Raw genomic sequence first — 20,118 nt, 5'->3', positions numbered from 1 at the left:
ACCTTAACTGTAATGTTGATATCTGTTTTGTAGACTCAGATTAAACTTTATGGCAGTCTGGGAAATGTATTTAATGAGATAGCAAGCCGATACGAGTTCTTGAAAGAAGCAAATGTATTACTTTCTAAGAGAATGTTGATCATACTCTCAGTAAGATAATTGGCTTTCTGTAAACTGCAAGCTCAATATATTATATGTTCTTTTCTTCTTCCCACAAAAACCCAAGATAAGAATTCTGTTGTTGGCTGGGTGAGGTGGCTCACATCTGTAATCCCAGCACTTTGGGAGGCCAAGGTGGGCAGATAATATGGGGTCAGGAAATCAAGACCAGCCTGGCCAACATGGTGGAACCCCATCTCTACTAAAAATACAAAAATAAGCTGGGTGTGGTGGTATATGCCTGTAATCTCAGCTACTTGGGAGGCTGAGGCAGGAGAATCACTTGAACCTAGGAGGCAGAGGTTGCAGTGAGCTGAAGACCATGCCACTGCACTCCAGTCTGGGTGACAGAGAAGACTGTCTCAAAAAAAACCAACAAAAAAACAAAAAAAGAATTACTTTGTTAACTGCAGTTTCTGCATGAAATGAAATGTGATGGGACACTCTAGTATTTTGTGATTATGACAATACATCTCAATGCTAAGAGTCTAAAATATTATAGAAATCCTTAATTATATAAATATTATCAAAATATACCAAATAGGAAATCTAAATCCTTCCTAAATATCCCTGCTGGTTCCCTATCACTGCTCCCTGAAATATGGAAACCAGTGAGTTCCATGTTAAAGGTTCTAAAGCAATATAGAAGCAATTAACCATTGAGTAAATACAAAGTTTTATTGTAGTTAAAAAGAGTTTGGCCTGTAAGCATAAATGAGTTTTTGGTACAATTCTGGGTAAGCAGAATTAGAAGAGGGGCTTTTTTACACATCTTATGGTGGGTTAAAGAAGGTATGAGGGGAAAGTTGTGTGTGTGTGTGTGTGTGTGTGTGTGTGTGTTTTAAATAGGTTGATATGGTCATTTCAGAAGAATGATAGAGTGTATTATAAAAATTTATGTTAAACTCTTGTATTTTACCTAGTTGTTTTACATGCCTACATATTGACAGTATACTAGATAATGTGTGGATAGTTTTTTAAAAACTGGACTAAATAAAGCTAAATTGACATTTATTAACATATTAGAATTCTGTGTAGATTAAGATTTATTTCCCCTAAATTATTTAGGGGAAGTGTTCATAGTAGGGCCATTGCCAACTTATAGCAAACATTACCCGAGAGATACGGTTAGCATTGTTATTCACAGCTGCTTCTTATTTAATTTAGCTGTTGCTGAGTCTGTCTGATTTGTTTTCTTAGGTGCTGAGGGTGTAAATGGAGGAGAGGAGTCTGTAAACCTGAATGATGCAGATGAAGGATTTTCATCAGGGGCTTCCCTCAGCAGTCAGCCAATTGGGACCAAACCATCCTCCTCTTCTCAGAGGGGAAGCTTAAGGAAAGTAGCAACTGGGCGTTCAGCCAAGGATAAAGAAACAGCCTCTGCCATCAAATCCAGTGAAAGCCCTCGAGATTCAGTAATTCGCAAGCAGTATGTACAGCAACCAACTGATCTTAGTGTAGATTCAGTTGAGCTGACACCAATGAAGAAACACCTGAGCCTGCCTGCTGGCCAGGTGGTGCCAAAAACCAATAGTTTAAGTCTAATCCGGACAGCCAGTGCTTCCTCAAGTAAATCATTTGACTATGTAAATGGCAGTCAAGCAAGTACCAGCATTGGGGTTGGCACTGAGGGAGGTACTAATTTAGCAGGTAACAATGCTAATCGATACTCAACTATCAGTCTGCAGGAAGACCGGCTAGGTCAAGCTGGTGAAGGTAAAGAGCTCCTCAGCCCAGGAGCCCCCTTAACCAAGCAGTCTCGATCCCCAAGTTTCAATATGCAGCTAATATCCCAGGTGTAGTTTTGACTTCTTCCCTCCTCTTTCTGCTTACCTTTTAAACTGAACATTTCATTGTGCAAGAAGACACTTCATCCCACATTGTGAAAACATTGGTCATCATAATCAGATTTCATTTAGTTTAGGTATCTTCATATTGTATTTTGTATCGAAACAGCAATAAGGTTTTCTTTATCCCTCTTTCCTACATCTTCTCTTCACCTATTCCTTGTAAATGTGTTTGTGAAGCAGTATAAAATGTTTGCCTTTTCCATGCCTTCCTTTCTCTTTGGGTGATGTGCAATCCATTGTAGGCTGATCGGTCCCATTTCAACACTGTGAGACTGAGGATACATTAGAGGAAATGGTGTATATGATCCCTATGAAACGATTCTTTGGCTTTTGTTTAAAAACAAAGCAAAACGGGTTTGTTCTCATAACCTATAGAACTATGAAGATTACTAGATCATATTTTTTTCTCTCTTAACCAGGAGTGCCTCAGAGATTCTGCTATGATTTTGAACTTCTCTGAGTCTGTGCAATCATTTTCTGGAGAAGCATGGGAAAAGGTGGTAGACTGCTGCACTTTTTAATTAAAATGAGGGTAGCTCTTTCTCCACCCGCCCCCCCATCTCCTTTATCCCAAGACATAATAGTTCCATTATGGAGGCATTTAAATCAAGTTATGACCACCTCCACTGGAGGACAGGGCTCTAAGTTGATTGTGTAATTGATAATGCACTTTCTCAATGGCTCTATAGTCATTATTAACATGTCTTCCCTCTTCCCCACAAGGACATATAAGGTCATTTCTGTCCTCCAAGTTTGGCCAACTAACAAATCAGAATCTGAGGGGCATGTGCTGTTTCCCAGGAATGATTGACACTTTGGTGCTGGGGTTTGTGGGGGGAGGGGTGGTTTTTGTTTAGCTTGTGTGGAGATTGTGTGTGTGAGGGGAGACTTTGATTGTTGTTTTTTTTCCTTTTCCTTTGTGAGCTGATGATGGCTGAAGTATGACAGTACATCTTCAGGTAAAGAGAGGGATTTCTCAATCTACTTTCTGTTATGTCAGACTATAAGAGAAACCCTTTCAGCTGCTTTCTAGATGTACCTAAATTCAGTCAGACATTTTGGATTAAGAAACCTAAAGTCCTGATAGATTACCTACTCCGAAATACATCAGGGACAGACAATTGGCTGAAAACACTGATGCTTCAATGTGACACATTTTTATAGAACATTTCTACCAGGGGGTACTGAGCTTGATTTTTCCTGTAAGGACCACACTGCCTTTGTGTTTAATGTAATGCAATTTGTGTACCTTCTAATCATATATCTGCAGTTTCTCATTTTTATAAGACTTTGGAATCATGCCAGTAAGCTAAATGTTGAATGTATGTAAGTAGCATTTGGTAACTGCTAAGAGGTTACAAAAACATTATCGGTAAAAAAAGTTTTTTAGTTCTGATCCAGTTGGATAAGATTTTATCATAACCTCTTCTGGGTTTCAGGCTCTGCTGTTTGAAAAAGAAGGGAATATATTGCGTTTTAAAAAATCAGTGTATTGTGACTTAAACTGTTGTTATCCTTCCACAAAATGCATCAGAGCTATTAGTGCTTTGTACCTTTAGATGTTTTTACTTTATTGTTTAAGAAAAATATACTGAATTTATAGAAAGCAAGTATTCTCCTAATTAACAAAGGTTAAAATTTTATCTCTACCAATTAAAATTACAATCGATTTTGATAAATAACCAGAAAAATGCCTTGTTTTTTTCACACCTAGTAATCCTCCCGTTTTTATTGTAATAACTTTTTTTTCCTAAGAGACTTTCTGTTAGACTCTTTATAAGAACAATGACATGTGCTTGCTTGAATCTGTTGGTCTGTAACACTTTCCAGCTCATGTAAAAATGGAAAACGAGAACCTGAACTAGTATCTACAACATTGCCAAAGTCCAGGGCAAAGCTGAAAGTTGATAAATAGACAATTTATTGATTTGGGTGTGTCTGTGTCTGTGTGTGGATACATATATATATGGTGTGTATTTGTATATATCACAAAGATGTATTTTAAATATGCTTTCTTTTAATTTAAGGGATGTCAGATAAATGAAAGCAGTTTAAAAATAGCCAAAATAAATGAGGTGTAAAGGTCCATAACATACTAAAAAAGGCAGAGTTTCAGGTATGTAAGGAAAGGAACATTATACTTACCCAGAAACTGAGATCTTGGCTATGGCTGGAGGTCAGTCACTTTATGGCAGAAATTATGGTTTTATTTGGGAGGATAAAAGACTGTTTTCAATTCAAATTGTGCATTTATTGGCATCTAAATCTGCATAAGTTTAGTTAAAGCACAAAAGAAATACCACATAATACCAAATTACTGCAAAAATTATAATAAATACATCAAAATTTTCCTTTGACTAGAAATCTTATACCTGAAAAATTGGTTTTAAAAATGTCCATTTTAGAGGATTTTATTTATCTGTACGTATATACATATATCCCTGTATGTATACATACCTACATTAACATTTCATCACCCTGTAACATTTGTTTTCTATTCTATTCTTTTTTTTTTTTTTTTTTTTTTTTGTGACGGAGACTTGCTCTGTCACCAGGCTGGGGTGTAGTGGCACAGTCTCAGCTCACTGCAATCTCCACCTCCCAGGTTCCAGTGATTCCCTGCCTCAGCCTCCTGAGTAGCTGGGACTACAGGTGTGCACTACCACAGCCGGCTAATTTTTTCCATTTTAGTAGAGATGTGGTTTCACCTTGTTGGAGAGGATGGTCTTGATCTCCTGACCTTGTGATCCACCTGCCCAGGCCTCCCAAAGTGCTAGGATTCCAGGCATGAGCCACCGTGCCTGGCTGTTTTCTATTCTTTTAGGTGACCTCAGTGAAGAAACATTTCATTTAGTCTAAACCTTGCATTCGGGGTCTTAGAACAGATTTTTTGTGCAAGAATTGTTATTAGTTAAAATGGAAGGTGTTTAACAAAGTCAAATTTTCTAAGTTTTTAAATATGCATTTTAACATGCATTATTTTTGGCATTTAATATACAAGTTTTGTTTCAGATATACAGCAGCTGTTACAGATAAATGCCAGCAATATTCAAACTTTTTAACAAGATTTTGTTTTACATTTCCTAACTTCCATAAAAGTCTAACTATATGAAAAAGATATTTAAGGAGAAAGTACTTGTTTTCTGTAGTAAAACAATTATGTTGGTGCCATGTATGCCAAGTTGGATAAAATAATACAAAGAAATAGCTGAAGGAACTCTGACATTAATTACTAGAAAGCAAACTAAAATGCAAAGTGAATAGTTAACTTAGAAGATTTGATTTTTTGAGACAGGGTCTCACTCTGTCCTCCAGGCTGGAGTGCAGAGGCAGGCGCTATCACAGCTCACTGCAGCCTCGACCTCCCTGGGCTCAGGTGATCCTCCTACCTCAGCTTCTGAAGTAGCTGGAATTCCAGCACCACCATGCCTGGCTAATTTTTGTATTTTTAGTGGAGACGGGGTTTCGCCATGTTGCCCAGGCTGGTCTTGAACTCCTGTGCTCAAGAGATCCACCCACCTCGGCCTCCCAGAAGTGTTAGGATTACAGACATGAGCTACCACGCCTGGCCTGAAGATTTTTAAATGTAAGAATATTTTAAGAAGCTAAGGGGGAAATTGTTATTTTAAAATCCTGATCCCCTTACCTTTACCCCTTACCATTCCCCTTACCTTTCCAATTCACTTTTCTTTGTCTATTTATTAATAGAACCAGAATTGTGCTAAGAAACCGTAGAGATAATCTAGCTAGTTTCTCACTGCCTCACCACATTCATCAAGAAACTGAGGCTCAGAGGGTGGTGTGATCAAGGTCATATAACTAAAGCAGAGCCAGAATCAAACCCAGTCTCCATGGGTTTGGGGAGGCAGTGGGTTGTTAAATCTGTTTTTTGTTTCTTTACAGTTCTGGTCTAGTAGTTAGTGAATACAGCACATTAAGAAAAGTATTAAATCCAGAAAAAATGTAGAGTAATCGAGATGGGGAAGTGTTGGAAATGTTAAGAATATATACATATGTAAGGATAAATACATTATTCTTTATTCTAATTTATGCCTTACTATTTTCTGCCACATAACAGTCGTATGCTGCCATTTTATAGTTGATTACATTTCTGGGGATTTATTTAAATGTAAAATAAACCCAATGAAAAGGCTGTGATCAGTGTTTCTAGTTATTTTAAAGTGATTTTTTGAGTCAGCCAGCTTTTAGTCACCAGTGTGGCAAGCTAATTATATTGCACAATAGAGTATTGCAAAGTAAAGATTAAATAAATTTGATTAATAATTTTTAATGTAGAAAGAAACTGAATCTTACCTATGCTTAGAGCAAATGCAAGCAATATTTCCTTATGTGATTGAAAAAGGTTTTATAGTGTTAAACTTATGATTCCATAATGGAACAGTGACCATGATGTCATTTAAAGTGTGTATATACCGTATAAAATGTCTTAAATGCTGTAGTCTCAGCTATATAAGTTCAGTATTTCCAACCTGTATTTTCAAATTCTACCTAGAAGCTTTAAACTAATTATAATTATTTATTAGACACTGGAATACTAAGAATAACTTCTTTCAGATTTTGTTTGTACAATTTTTGTGAATATTTTAATGAAGTGGAGTATTTTTCCCACCTCACTTTTGTGAGGTTTGTATGGGTCCATTTTTGAGTACTTCAGTTGTTGACAATCAGTTGTCTCATTTAAATCTCTGCATGTTCATTTGTAAATAAAAAATTTAGTATCCGTCTTTAGGGGTAGTACCCTATCACAAACACTGGCAAGGAATGGCCCTCCATTTCTGACCTTGGATTACAAAGTATGTTTTGGGTTTTTCTTTTTTAATCAGTATTTCAGTTACATATTTGTTTTCAGCTTTAAAAAGTTTAACAGGTCATGCCAGTGATCAGAAAATCTGTAAGCATTTTAGATCAATTTTTCTACACTACAGCTATGTTAAACCGTCTGAACATGAGATTTTTTTTATCTTTCCATTTGAATTACTGTCATTTCACCACTAAGTTGGTTGAGACACTTATTTGTAATACTTTAATTTTTTTAAAGTGCTTTTTAGAAACAAGTTGTTTGAAAACCAATTAGAAATTGGAATTTTTGCCAGATTGTAAGAAAATGGAATGCAGTGTAAAAATGTTAACAATGCTAATAAAATTATGAGTCATCAGATTGGTACAGTTTTCCATGCCAAGGTGGTCATATTGATAATGTAAGACAAATTTTAGTATTACTTGCATTGTGTGTACCTAATAGGTATATCATACTGGTACTGAGCATATATAGAAAATACTATTCATAGAGGAGTCATCACCACCCAACCTCCTTGTCCATGAAGGCATATTTCTTCTAAACCTGACTGCACAAGTACAACATCTTGGTAACTTCAGGCTTTTCAGTATTTTTGGAATCTTAGCCATAGTCCTATGAGAAATGTACATAACAGCAAACAATTCAGGATAAAAGTTAGCAGAAAGCTGGGAAGGATGCGAAATAACTGGCAGCATAGTACAGAAATGTAGGGTATATGTTTCTGTAGGATTTTCAGAAATTGTGTTAATCATGTTTACAAATTAAGGCATATTCAGATGTCTGCCATTAATATTGATTTTGTTAAAGAATAGAATTAGGTATAGCTTAAAGTATAAATGAGTCTCTTTACATGTGTTTCTGGAAGTAGGTCTAATAAAGAAATCCTTTTATTTTCAAAGAAATGAACTTAATTGGACAGTTCCTCCCCAATTACAGAATTGATATCAATATGTTTTGCTGTATTTAGAGTATAAACAGCTCAATGTTAATTATATCAAAGAAAGTTCTTTACATCTTCATTGATTACAAAGTTTACCAAAGAAAATGTATCTACCAAATATAATTTCTAAAGTACTTGTAAGGAGTGAAGCCTCTTTAACATATAGAGTATACTGAAAATATTCTCTGACCTGGATAGGTTTACAGTAGCTACAAGATTACAATTTAGGTTTTCTTATGTCAATAAATGTCAATATTTTATACTTCCAGCAAAAGTACCCATTAAAGACTAAGTCTAAATATTGTTCCTCATAGCACATTTTCTTGTCTCCTTAAATTAAGGATTCTATTCACCAGGACTGAAAAACAAGGGGGACATTCCTAAAATTGGTGTATTGTATAATATAATGGGTTAAGTAAAATTTAGGAGGAAATTGTAGAAATGTACCTATTTTTAAAGGGCAGTGGCAATTATTATTATATTGGTTAAACTGGTACAGTTTGTTTATGATTTATGTCCATGATCATTGAGTGTTTTTTTCTTTGCAGAAAAACAAGATTGGGTTAAGAAAAGTGAAAATACTCATTTTAATAAATATATAGGCCAATAAGAACTAGTTTATTTCAACTGTTAATTTTTTTGGAAATCATGAAATGTATTTGCATATTGATGTTTCCAAACAAGTTTTATATATTGTTTTTTATAGCAGGGAGTAGTTAAAAAGTAATGAATATATTGATTAGCTGTCTTGGAAAGAGAGGATTGGCTTTCTAACAATCACTGATACTAGTTTGAGTTTTGGTGGTGGGGGGGTTGTTTTTAAGTGTTATCATCCATACTGAATTGAGAGATGTGCTCCATTGGGTGTTTAAAAATATTTGGAATAAGTTCATCTACCTGACATTGAATCTTTTTTATTCTTACTCTAAAAATTACTCTGGCTTTATATTCAGTTTAAGTGGTTAAGTGAAACAGTTTTTAGGGTGCAAAAATTGCTTTCCCACTATTTTTCTCATGATAATTTGGGTCTCCTGAGCTATAATTTCTGAAGGATTTTTTACTACTTTGGCATTATGTAATCTGATCTCTGTCACAATGGACAACTGAATAAGAAATATCTCACTTTCATGTTTTTGCTTCATAAAAGGGTATGGAATGTACACATCAGCTTTTTTTTTTTTTAACCAGCATCAACCTATAACTTGGTATAAACTTCCCAAGTATTCAGAGAATATTGCTGGTGAAAATTTAAATAGGATAGGCATATAGAAATTATAATGTGTATTGAGTGATGTCCTTTCAACCTAGGACTAGTGAAAACCTTCATTTTTTTAGAGCTGAAGAAAAAAACGCACATTTAAGATCATATTTATTGGTGCATGTAAGCCATTATCCTGTCTTACTGAACCAATTAATGCTGTTGATTGTTGAAATGTGAAATGTAGTCACTGTTGACCTTGTAAATATCTGCCAGAGATGAAAAAATATTTTAAGTTATTGTAAATAAAGATGATGTATAAAATTCAGTATTAGTCTGCAATGCAGAAACATATCTTAGATGTTAAAATACTGTGTTTGAAAGATGTGTAATTTACCCTTAGATGTATCTAGTTACATTGAGTGTAAATTTTTTTGTACAGTATAAAAATACAGCTCTATTTGGCTTTTAACTGGATTTCCCTGAGTTGATTTTATCTAACCTAAATTTTATACCTTAAAAGGGTCTTTTCATATTTTTTCAAAGCACACCATTTTATTTATGTATATCTGAACCTTTATATCATACCCTATTACATTAAGGCAGAATATAAAATTATCTATAACACTACAAAATAAGAAACAACACAGAGGCAGATGTGAAATTAATACATAAAACATGTGCCATATATTTCTGTAGTTAATTGTAGGGGTACAGATTTAGCAATGAACGTTAAAGTAGCCAAATGTAAAGACAGAAGTAAGATTAATTACATGATTTTCAGACATCCTTAAGATGAAACAAGTTTCTCAGGTGAAGCACAACTATATCTAATGTTAAAATCTTTTCCTTTCTGGGTCCTTGTAAAGAGGAACCAACATTATTACAGTACAACTTAAAATACAATTTATGAAGGTGCCTGTTTCCTCACACCCTTACCAGCAGTTTGTTCTCTCATCATTACACTTTTTGCCTTTCCTACATTGTCTTTCCTAAAGATACTTTAGCCTTTTCTTGGAACATGGGTTTAAATCAAAGGTTGAACCCTACACCCTTTTCCCTTTCCCTTTCTTTACATCCATTTCCTGGAAAAATCTCTTTTGTACCTTTTTTCTTTATGACTGTTATTCCTTTCTTAGTTAAAGTTTTATTCTCCATTTTATTTCAGATTCAAGCAAACAAAGTATATTATCTTTTTTGATATTTATTATCCCTTAATCCAAAGACTGGCAGATTCAGAACCAAGACTGTGTTTTTCTCTCAGACTCTGGATCTCCATTAGTTAGGAAGGAAGAGATTCACAAGTTGACAGTTCCAACTTTTTCCTTTTATTAGAAATTTAATGGTTGTTCATTTACAAAATACAGAAAAAGGGCTGGGCGTGATGGCTCACCCCTGTAATCCCAGCACTTTGAGAGGCCGTGGTGAATGATCACCTGACATCAGGAGTTCCAAACTAGCCTAGCTAACATGGTAAAACCCCATCTCTACTAAAAGTACAAAAATTAGCCAGGCATGGTGGCGCATGCCTGTAATCCCAGCTACTCAGGAGGCTGAGGCAGGAGAATAGTTTGAACCTGGGAGGTGGAGGTTTCAGTGAGCCAAGATCATATCATTGCACTCCAGCCTGGGCAACAAGAGCAAAACTCCGTCTCAAAAAAGAAAAGAAAATATAGAAAAAGTACAATGAGAAAAGAAGTACTTTCCTTTAAGGTATTGTAATATAATTGTGATATTAATAGAATAGTGGAAGCACTATACACACACACACACACACACACAATCCCCCCACACACAACTCTTGTCCAGGTAAGTCACAGTATTTTATGGTACACTCTTCCCATGTGAATTAAACAATAACATTTATTGGGTGCTCAGGATGTGCCAGGCACTATTCTAAACACTTTTAAGAAAACACAGTAATTTATTTAATACTCAATACAACAGCATTAGATAAGACTATTCTTCCTTTATGAGAAAAGTAAAGTACGGCTGTCCAGTCACAGAGCTATTAAGTGGAAGGGCTAATATTGAATACATACACTCAGGCGAATGCACTTAATGAACTTAAACATCATAACATACTGCTTTATTGCACTGATTGTTCTCAACTATTAGTACCCTTGCCAAACACCTACCCTATCCTCAGAAGGCCAATCCCCCTGTGAGGGATGGGAACAAAGGGAGAGGTTGGATCTCAACAGAGCTAGATTGCTAATAGGCAAACTAAATCCATGAAAGAAGCCCTAACATCCTAGGTATCTATAGTTATAAATTAACTTCCCTTCTATGTATATACAATGGTTCTTATCTATCATCCTGAGGGAAAATGAGAAAAATAGTCTTTCTGTGGTTCATGTATGGAAGATCAGTTGAGAAAAGCTATTTTACAGCATGATAAAGCGAAGAGACTGCCAAAATATACAAATTTAAAATATATGACAGTTCTTTCTATGACCCCTCCCCTCCACACACGCACAAGAACTGCTGGGTAGCATGGGAGGAAGGCAGAACTTTGTTGGGCTGATGATTATGTATGATTTAATGTTATTTTTTAAGTACATGAGAGAGGGCAGAAATACAGTCTTTTGTGTTTAGGATATATAAAGGTCTTAATCTGGCCCTGGGTGGTAATCCAAATGGGATAGATATAATCTGTGATGATAAACCGGGCACAGTGGGTCCCGCATGTAATCCCAGCCCTTTGGGAGGCTGAGGCAGGTGGATCATCTGAAGTCAGGAGTTCAAGACCAGCCTGACCAACATGGTGAAACCCTGTCTTTACTAAAATTAGCTTGGTGTGGTAGCACACACCTGTGATCCTAGCTATGCTTAGGCATGAGAATCACTTAAACCCATGAGGCAGAGGTTGCAGTGGGCCAAGATCACGCACCATTGTACTCCAGGCTGGGTGACAGTGAGACCCTCTCAAAAAAAAAAAAAAGAACCAAAACAATGTTAATAGTCTCAAAACAAAACACTCTTATCATATTCAATAAGCTTTTTATTTTATTCTCTCCAATATTCAGTAGGGAATTCCCCAAATGTAGGCTTTCTTCACTTCCTTCAAGTAAAACCACGGAATTTTAAGAAATCTATATTTCATTTATTCACAAATGTTATTCTGATTTTATACACACTAAAACTCAGAATTGTTTTCAGAAGCTAGTTACCCATTATTGTAATTACTCTGTGGGTGGTTTTCTTTTTTTGGCGGGGGCGGGGACAGAGTTTCGCTCTTGTTGCCCAGACTGGAGTGCAATGGCGCGATCTTGGCTCACTGCAACCTTTGCTTCCAGGGTTCAAGCGATTCTCCTGCCTCAGCCTCCCAAGTAGCTGGGATTACAGGTGCCAGCCACCATGCCCAGCTAATTTTTATATTTTTTAGTAGAGATGGAGTTTCACCATGTTGACAAGGCTGGTCTCGAACTCCTGACCTCAGGTAATCCACCCACCTCGACCTCCCAAAGTGCTGGGATTACAGACGTAAGCCACCGCACCTGGCCCTCTGTGTACATTTAAGGCTTACTATGTCAAATCTTTCACTACTTATTTGATGAAGTCGTTTCACGTGTCCTTTACAAAGGACTCACTTCTTCACTCTCCCTTGTACAAAACAAAATCTTGGAGGCTTTGTCTACCATATTCTTTTCTTTTTTTGAGACAGAGTTTTGCTCTTGCTGCCCAGGCTAAAGTGCAATGGCTCGATCTCCACTCACCACAACCTCTGCCTCCTGGGTTCACGAGATTCTCCTGCCTCAGCCTCCCAAGTAGCTGTGATTACAGGCATGCACCACCATGCCCAGCTAATTTTTTGGTATTTTTAGTAGAGACGGGGTTTCTCCCTGTTAGTCAGGCTGGTCTTAAACTCCTGACCTCAGGTGATCTGCCTGCCTCAGCCAACCAAAGTGCTGGGATTACAGGCATGAGCCACCATGCCCAGCCCATATTCTCTTTTATTACTACATACTCAGGTATTATCATTTTTCCTGAGCATGACTGAAATCAACTTGACATATAAAAAATTTCAGGGTAGAAATTATTTGCTGAGGCATCTGCCAGTGACATTCTAGATCTATTGAACCCTTATCAAGTGTGTGTTTAACATACAGCATCTACGCCACTGCATATCTCACAAAAATTTTTATTGCCAATTTTTAATTCTCTCTAGCTCACTGGTTTTCAGCTCTAGTGTCACATAAAAATCACGAGCAGTGACTCATGCCTTTAATCCCAACACTTTGGGAGGCTGAGGTGGGCGGATTACCTGAGGTCAGGAGTTTGAGACCAGCCTGGTCAACATGGTGAAACTCTGTCTCTATTAAAAATGCAAAAGAATTACCCTGGCATGGTGGTGGGCCCCTATAGTCCCAGCTACCCTGGAGGCTGAGACAAGAGAATCACTTAAACCCAGGAGGTGGAGGCAGCGGTGAACTGAGATCACGCCACTGCATTCCAGCCTGGGCAGCAGAGTGAAACTGTCTCAAAAAAAAAAATCATCTGGGTAATTCTTTAAAACAATTCTGATGATCAGGTCCCATGCAGACTCCCTAGGAGTAGGATTTGGCACCATATAGTTTTCAAAGTTCCCCAGCTAATTATCATGTGTGATTAGGATTGCACATTCTCTTTAATGCTGGCCAGGCACACTAAGTAAGAGATCACGCCATTGCACTCCAGCCTGGGCAACAAGGGCAAAACTCCGTCTCAAAAAAAAAAAAAAAAAAAATTAATGCTATACCAGTCTTTGGCAGAGGTAAGCTTTCTCTCTTCTGTCCAGAACCTGACTCATTAATAAATTTTTCCTAGAGAAATACCTAGTACAGTAACTGACGATATAAGAACCAGGTATCATTAACCCATTCCATAAATAAACCTCCACCTGAAAGAATAGACCCATCTATATCAATGCTTTAATCTGTCTTCTCTACTCCCTAACTCAGGCCACTGAACACTGTAGGTGTTAATACACCTTCATCGGCCCCTTTCACTTCTTGGCCTGTCTGCTTTCTCATTCCCTCTAGTTTCTGTTCCAAAGCTTCAGCACGTCAAGTACCACTTTCTCAGCAGCCTCAACGCTTTTTGTATGAAATGGAGGCCATCATGCTAGAATCAATGTTCTTAATTTCCTGTTCCCCGCTACCATGCCAAAGTTCTGAACTATATCTGCAACAATCCTTGTCCCCTTGCTACCTGTCTCAGACGAGAGGTATCTCACATCTTTTCTTATTTTCCTCACACACTGTGCAGTTCTTATTTTCGCCATTTGGCTTAAATCTATATGCTGATGACCCTCATTTGTATCTCTAGGCCTAGACCTCTTGAATGTTAGACTTTTAAATCCAACTGGCTACCAGATAGCTGGATATCCCTCAGGCACTTCAAAGTTAAGATGCCTCAAACTAGACTTATCTACCTTTTTCCTCTATCAGTAATCCTTCTCTGACATCACACCCATGAACTAATACCCAGCCAACCAAGCCAGAAACCTGAGAATTATATCTCCCCTTTCCCTCACCTCTAGTATCTAATCTCCAAGTCCTGCTGTCTGCCTTTTTTTTTTTCAAATTAATCCTTCCCACCTTTACTTCTATAGCACAAACTCATGTCTTTTTCATATCAACTGCTTCAATAGCCTCCTAACTAGACTCCTTGCCCTTAAATTTATCCTCCTTAGCGATAGACATTAAATGCTTATCAGTACCCTGATTAAAATTATCCAGTGGTTCCAATATAGAGGATAAATACCATATTCTTTAACCTGTACACAAGGCCCTGTGGCCTACTTTCACCCCATCTCCTAACATTCTTACTTGCACCTGAAATTTAACAACTAAATGCTTTGTACTACCACACCCATTTGTACAATCACACACTGTACTGCCACACCCAGTTTGTACTGTTACTGAAATCCCTTTTCCAGTATATCCTCTTGCTTAAGTCTACTTGTCTTTTGAAGTTGGATTGGCCTTTCCTGTTATCCCCCACCCCAACCCCCAAATTAAGCTAAATGGCAGTCGTCCTTGTAGTTCTCAGTACACCTTTTTGAATTTTTTTTGTAGGCCCCTACAAAAATGGGGTCTCCCTATGTTGCCCAGAGTGATCTCAAACTCCTGGGCTCCAAAATGGTCCTCTCACCTTGGCCTCCCAAGATGTTGGGACTACAGGTGTCAGCTACTGGGCCCAGCCTACACCCTTTTGTGTTGAAATTATCTGATTCTTTCTACCTAACTAAATTCTAAATTCCTTAAGGGTTAGGGCCATACCTGGGCAGTATGCCCCTGGTAGGGGGTCAAAAATTTTATTAAATAAACTGTTCAAAGACTCAGTGAGAAAATGGATTTTTTCAAGGAGCAATAGCATCAATATGAACCTTTTTACAATACTGGCAAAGACAAAAGTTAACTGAGTTTCCCAAATTTAGGGACCAATATAAATGTATCTTAACTTGTTCATAAGACCTACTTGGTTCTGGTTGCTTAATCTAGATCTCTCACTGATATCTATACAGCTATTTAGATTATATTTCAATTTGTAATATATGAACTGAGATCATATTCTTGAATTTGATCAAGTAAAATATGGTTTGGGTAAAAAACCTTGTTTGATGAACTTGAAAAAAATATTTCATTTTTTAACTCAGTCATCTCCTTAAATTTATAGATTCTGATTTTCTTCAGTGTGCTGACAGATGAGATCACTGGTAAAGAAAAATATAAGCTGATACCATCTTGATTCTGGAATCTATTTAAAAATTAATTAAAACTTGTGTATACCTGCATGTTCTGCACATTTACCCCAGAACTTAAAGTATAATAAACAAAATTAATTAAAACTTTAAGAATTATTCTCTCCTTAAAGAATCTCCTCCTGGAGGATTGGGTTGGAAGTCTTGAAACAATTAGATGCTAGATCTCCTGTCATACTTAGTGGAGGACCAGGAGATTACAAGGCTGAACGGAGAGGATCTAGACTCCACCACTAGGCACAACTGAGAGCAGAAATTAGGTTGTACTGAAATGGGGAGGACAAACTTAGGACCTTGTCCTACTTGGCTCCTAGAATGCTGGCAATGAGTCATATATATCCTAGGCATTAATATTTTTTTTTTTTTTTGAGACAGAGTTTCACTCTTGTTGCCCAGGCTGGAGTGCAATGGTGCAATCTCGGCTCACTGCAACCTCTGCCTCCCAGGTTCAAGCAATTCTCCTGCCTCAGCCTCCTGAGGAGCAGAGATTACAGGCGTCTGCCACCATGCAAACTAATTTTTTGTATTTTTAGTAGAGATGGGGTTTCACCCTGTTGGCCAGGCCGGTCTTGAATTCCTGACCTCAGGTGACTGCCTCATCCTCCCAAAGTGTTTAACAGATATAAAACATCAAGAGTTTATTACAGTTTTGACTAAATTTTCCTCTGGGTTCTACATAGTATGTTTGCTCTGCTTTATTTTTTTCTTTCAGAGCTGAGAGTTTCTTCCAAAGTTTGGTAATGCTAAAATTGATCAGAAGCTCAGCAAGCAGGTACAGGGCTTATCAGCTAGTAGGTGTCAGTGTAGGTCTATGTCTATATTCATAAGCCCGGCTTTTTCAACTGGGGCCTCCTATCTTTTCTGATTAGCTTGCCCGGAAAAAGTCTTTAAATTTAATGCCCAGGGCCAGGCGCAGTGGCTCACGCCTGTAATCCCAGCACTTTGGGAGGATGCATAAAATGGCGCAATCTTGGCTCACTACGACCTCCACGTCCTGGGTTCAAGCGATTCTCCTGCCTCAGCCTCCCAAGTATCTGGGATTACAGGTGTGAGCCACCACACCTGGCTAATTCTGTATTTTTAGTAGAGACGGAGTTTCACCATGTTGGTTGGGTTAGTCTCAAATTCCTGACCTCAAGTGATCCACCTGCCTTCGCATCCCAAATTGCTGGGATTACAGGCTTGAGCCACTGCACCTGGCCCATGCTGCTTTTAACATAGAGATTCCTGAGACTACCACCTGGAGTTCTGTGACAGAAATAGGCTGCTTACTGGCTTCCCCCTCTGCAGGCCTGGATTCTAGCTTACCATATCTCACCTGTTTTTCTGTTCTGTTAATTTTAAGTTTATACTTTAAAAAATTCTGATTGTTATTTTAGTGGTATTTAAAAAGTCTTCAATTCACCATGTTTCATAGATGACATTAGAGATTTTTTAAAGCCAGCCCCTAAATTTCAAACTATAACCCAATTAACTGCCTGTGCCTCTCTCTACCCTTTACAAAAATGAGCTAATTGTAATTTAGCTCATTACAGTCTAATGCCCTACACAGCATTTCCGTGAATACATGGGAAGTTGCCATTTATGGTCCCCTGACTTCAACATCCTGCTGCTCCTAAATCCTGCATCTCCATTCTGAAGGTACAGCCCTTAGTTGTTTTTTCTTTTTTTGTGATATAGCTCTTTGTTTTTATCTATCTTTGTATCTAAACGCAAAACTCAGCTTCTTCCCTCTATTTTACACACATACACCATAAAAATTATATCCAAACCTACCACTCACACCAAGGCCTATGTATCTGTAGAAGCCCTTTTTCTTTTCTTTTTTTTTTTTTTTGAGACGGAGTTTCATTCTTGTTACCCAGGCTGGGGTGCAATGGCGCGATCTCGGCTCACCACAACCTCCGCCTCCTGGGTTCAGGCAATTCTCCTGCCTCAGCCTCCTGAGTAGCTGGGATTACAGGCACACGCCACCATGCCCAGCTAATTTTTTGTATCTTTAGTAGAGACGGGGTTTCACCATGTTGACCTGGATGGTCTCGATCTCTTGACCTCGTGATCCACCCATCTCGGCCTCCCAAAGTGCTGGGATTACAGGCTTGAGCCACCGTGCCCATCCAGAAGCCTTTTTTCAAGCTGTGGAAAGGAGAGGAATGAAGGGGAGTCTACTGACATCATAGAAATATAAAAAACAGCCAGGTGCAGTGGCTCACGCCTGTAATCCAAGCACTTTGCGAGGCTGAGGTGGGCAGATCACTTGAGCTCTGGAATTGGAGACCAGCCAGGACAATATGGTGAAACCTCCTCTCTAAAAAAAAAATACAAAAATTAGCCAAGCATGATGGCCTGCACCTACAGTCACAGCTACTCAGGAGGCTGAGGTGGGAGGTCTGCTTGAGAGCAGATAGTGGAGGCTGCAGTGAACCATGATGGTACCACTGCACTCCAGCCTGGGCAGCAGAGGGAAATGGCATCTCAAAAAAAAAAAAAGATTATATATATATAAAACACATAAATTGAACATATCTATTCAATATTCCTAGGTCTTCATTTTTCTTTCAAATTTCTTTTTCAAGAAATGGGGTCTCAGTGTGTTGCCTAGGCTGGAATGCAGTGGCTATTCACAGGTGAAATCACTGCTCACTGCACCCTGGCACTTTGGGACCCAATCTTCCGTGTCTCAGCCTCCCGAGTAGCTGGGATTCCAGGTGTGTGTGCCTGGCTAGATTGCCTTGTTTTCACATTTTTAAACACTCTTCAAGCACATCATTGTTAACTGTTAAGCTATGTTCTCTTTATCTTCTGTCTCTAGTCACCCCCCAAATTATTTTTATTTACAATGCACAAAAAATTGGCTTTCCCTTCTGTTTTTTTAACTCCAGCTAACCAAAATGGAATAATGAGGTATCAAGGCTATGATCATTTCTTTCTCAACTGGACTTCCTGAACAGCTTCCAAATTGCGTGACTCCATCTCTTCCCTCCGAATCCTTCCTCCTTTATCCAATGATCTTTCAATACAAATCTGACCCGTGCCTTAAGGGCCAACTAGCCCTTCATAATAACAGACCCAACACTTGGCATTATACACAGCTGTTACATTGAATTGGACCTTCTACCTGGAAAATTTTACCCTTCTTGGCCTCTTTTAAATATATTCGATGCTCGGGTTTCAGTTTAAACATCTTTTCCTCCAAGAAAATTGTTCCTGATTCCTTCTGGACTTTTAATTAGATATTCCTAGCATGTGCTCCAATGCACTTCACATATCATAGCATTTTTCTCAATATTGTCCCTTAAATATCTACATATGCTTAGTAACTACAGTGAATGCAAAGATCTTAGTTGTCTCGCTTGACATTGTGTACTTATCGTCTGCTTCGCTGAGTGCTCTGTAGTTTTCTTTTGAGTAAGTGAATCCAAATGAAATAGTACTTTGTTCTTAATACTGTATGGATCCCATCCAGGTTGACTCATTTTCTTCCTCATTTTCTCTGTCTTGTCTTTTTATATTTTAGATAATTGAAGTCAATCATTTTCTCTATTTATTGTTTCCCCAGCCTCTTCATCCCACTAGCAATCCGATCCCATCTCCATATTCAGTGCTTCTCTTAATTTCTCTTCTCCGACCTACCCCAAACCCTGGAGATGTACAAGATCCTACCTTACACTCCAAATGACGAAAAATTTTAAAAAAGAAACGCGAATCCATTTCCATTAACTTTTTCTTCAAAAGGTAACTGGCGAAAGCAAGGAACACCTCAGCCTCCGGAGTAGCTGGGATTACAGGCATGCACCACCACGCCCAGTTAATATTGTCTTTTTAGTAGAGACGGGTTTCTCTATGTTGGTCAGGCTGCTCTCAGACTCCCGACCTCAGGTGATCCGCCAGCCTCGGCCTCCCAAAGTGGTGGACTACAGCCGCGAGCCACCGCGCCCAGCCCCAAAGAACATTTTTTAAAGATTGCTATAAGACAAATAGCAACCAAATAACACTTCTCCTCTCTTCCCCGGAAACGGAAAGAGGAAAGAAAAGGTAAGGCCCACAACCCAGAGCCTAAGGATTCGTTTTCCCCAGGTTTCCTGATGGGCGGGGCAGAGCGCCCAGCGCCGACTGGCCGGCAGAGCCATCGCTCTTGGCAGACTCCTCTTCCTATTGGCTTCCCCGGGCGCCGCCCCCTGAACAGGGCGGGAGATTCGGTGTGCCTCACGGAGGCCTCCCATCCCCCAGCTGGCCTCCAGGGCTCCCCTTCTCCGCTGTCGTTGGGCGGAATACTAGAAATTGGCCTCTCCGCTTGGGGCCGAAGATTCCTTCCCTGCGGCGGCGACTCAGCGAGGTATCGTTCCGCGGGCGTGAGGCGGCTGGTCCGGCACCAGGCGGAAACCTAGCGGTGAGTAGCGGGGT

General features: G+C 38.6%; 2 protein-coding genes across 33 annotated transcripts in view; both read left to right on the top strand.

Annotated features, from left to right (window-relative positions):
- Window positions 1-9,438, top strand: part of HYCC2 (hyccin PI4KA lipid kinase complex subunit 2) — an 83,325-nt gene extending 73,887 nt beyond the window's left edge. For all 31 annotated transcript variants that reach the window (XM_002749621.6, XM_008999187.5, XM_078328104.1 and 28 more), the window contains one exon: window positions 1,360-9,438. In XM_002749621.6, coding sequence (XP_002749667.1) covers window positions 1,360-1,961 — 602 coding nt within the window. In that variant the 3' untranslated portion in view covers window positions 1,962-9,438. The remainder of the gene's footprint in view (window positions 1-1,359) is intronic.
- Window positions 9,439-19,935: 10,497 nt separating this feature from the next.
- ORC2 (origin recognition complex subunit 2) overlaps window positions 19,936-20,118 on the top strand; it is a 54,376-nt gene continuing 54,193 nt past the window's right edge. For both annotated transcript variants that reach the window (XM_035305265.3, XM_008999183.5), the window contains exon 1: window positions 19,936-20,104. The gene's annotated coding sequence lies outside the window, so the exon portion shown is untranslated. The remainder of the gene's footprint in view (window positions 20,105-20,118) is intronic.

This window comes from Callithrix jacchus, chromosome 6 (assembly GCF_049354715.1).
Source record: "Callithrix jacchus isolate 240 chromosome 6, calJac240_pri, whole genome shotgun sequence".
NCBI lineage: Eukaryota > Metazoa > Chordata > Mammalia > Primates > Cebidae > Callithrix > Callithrix jacchus.
This window is presented reverse-complemented; position numbering and strand designations above follow the sequence as displayed.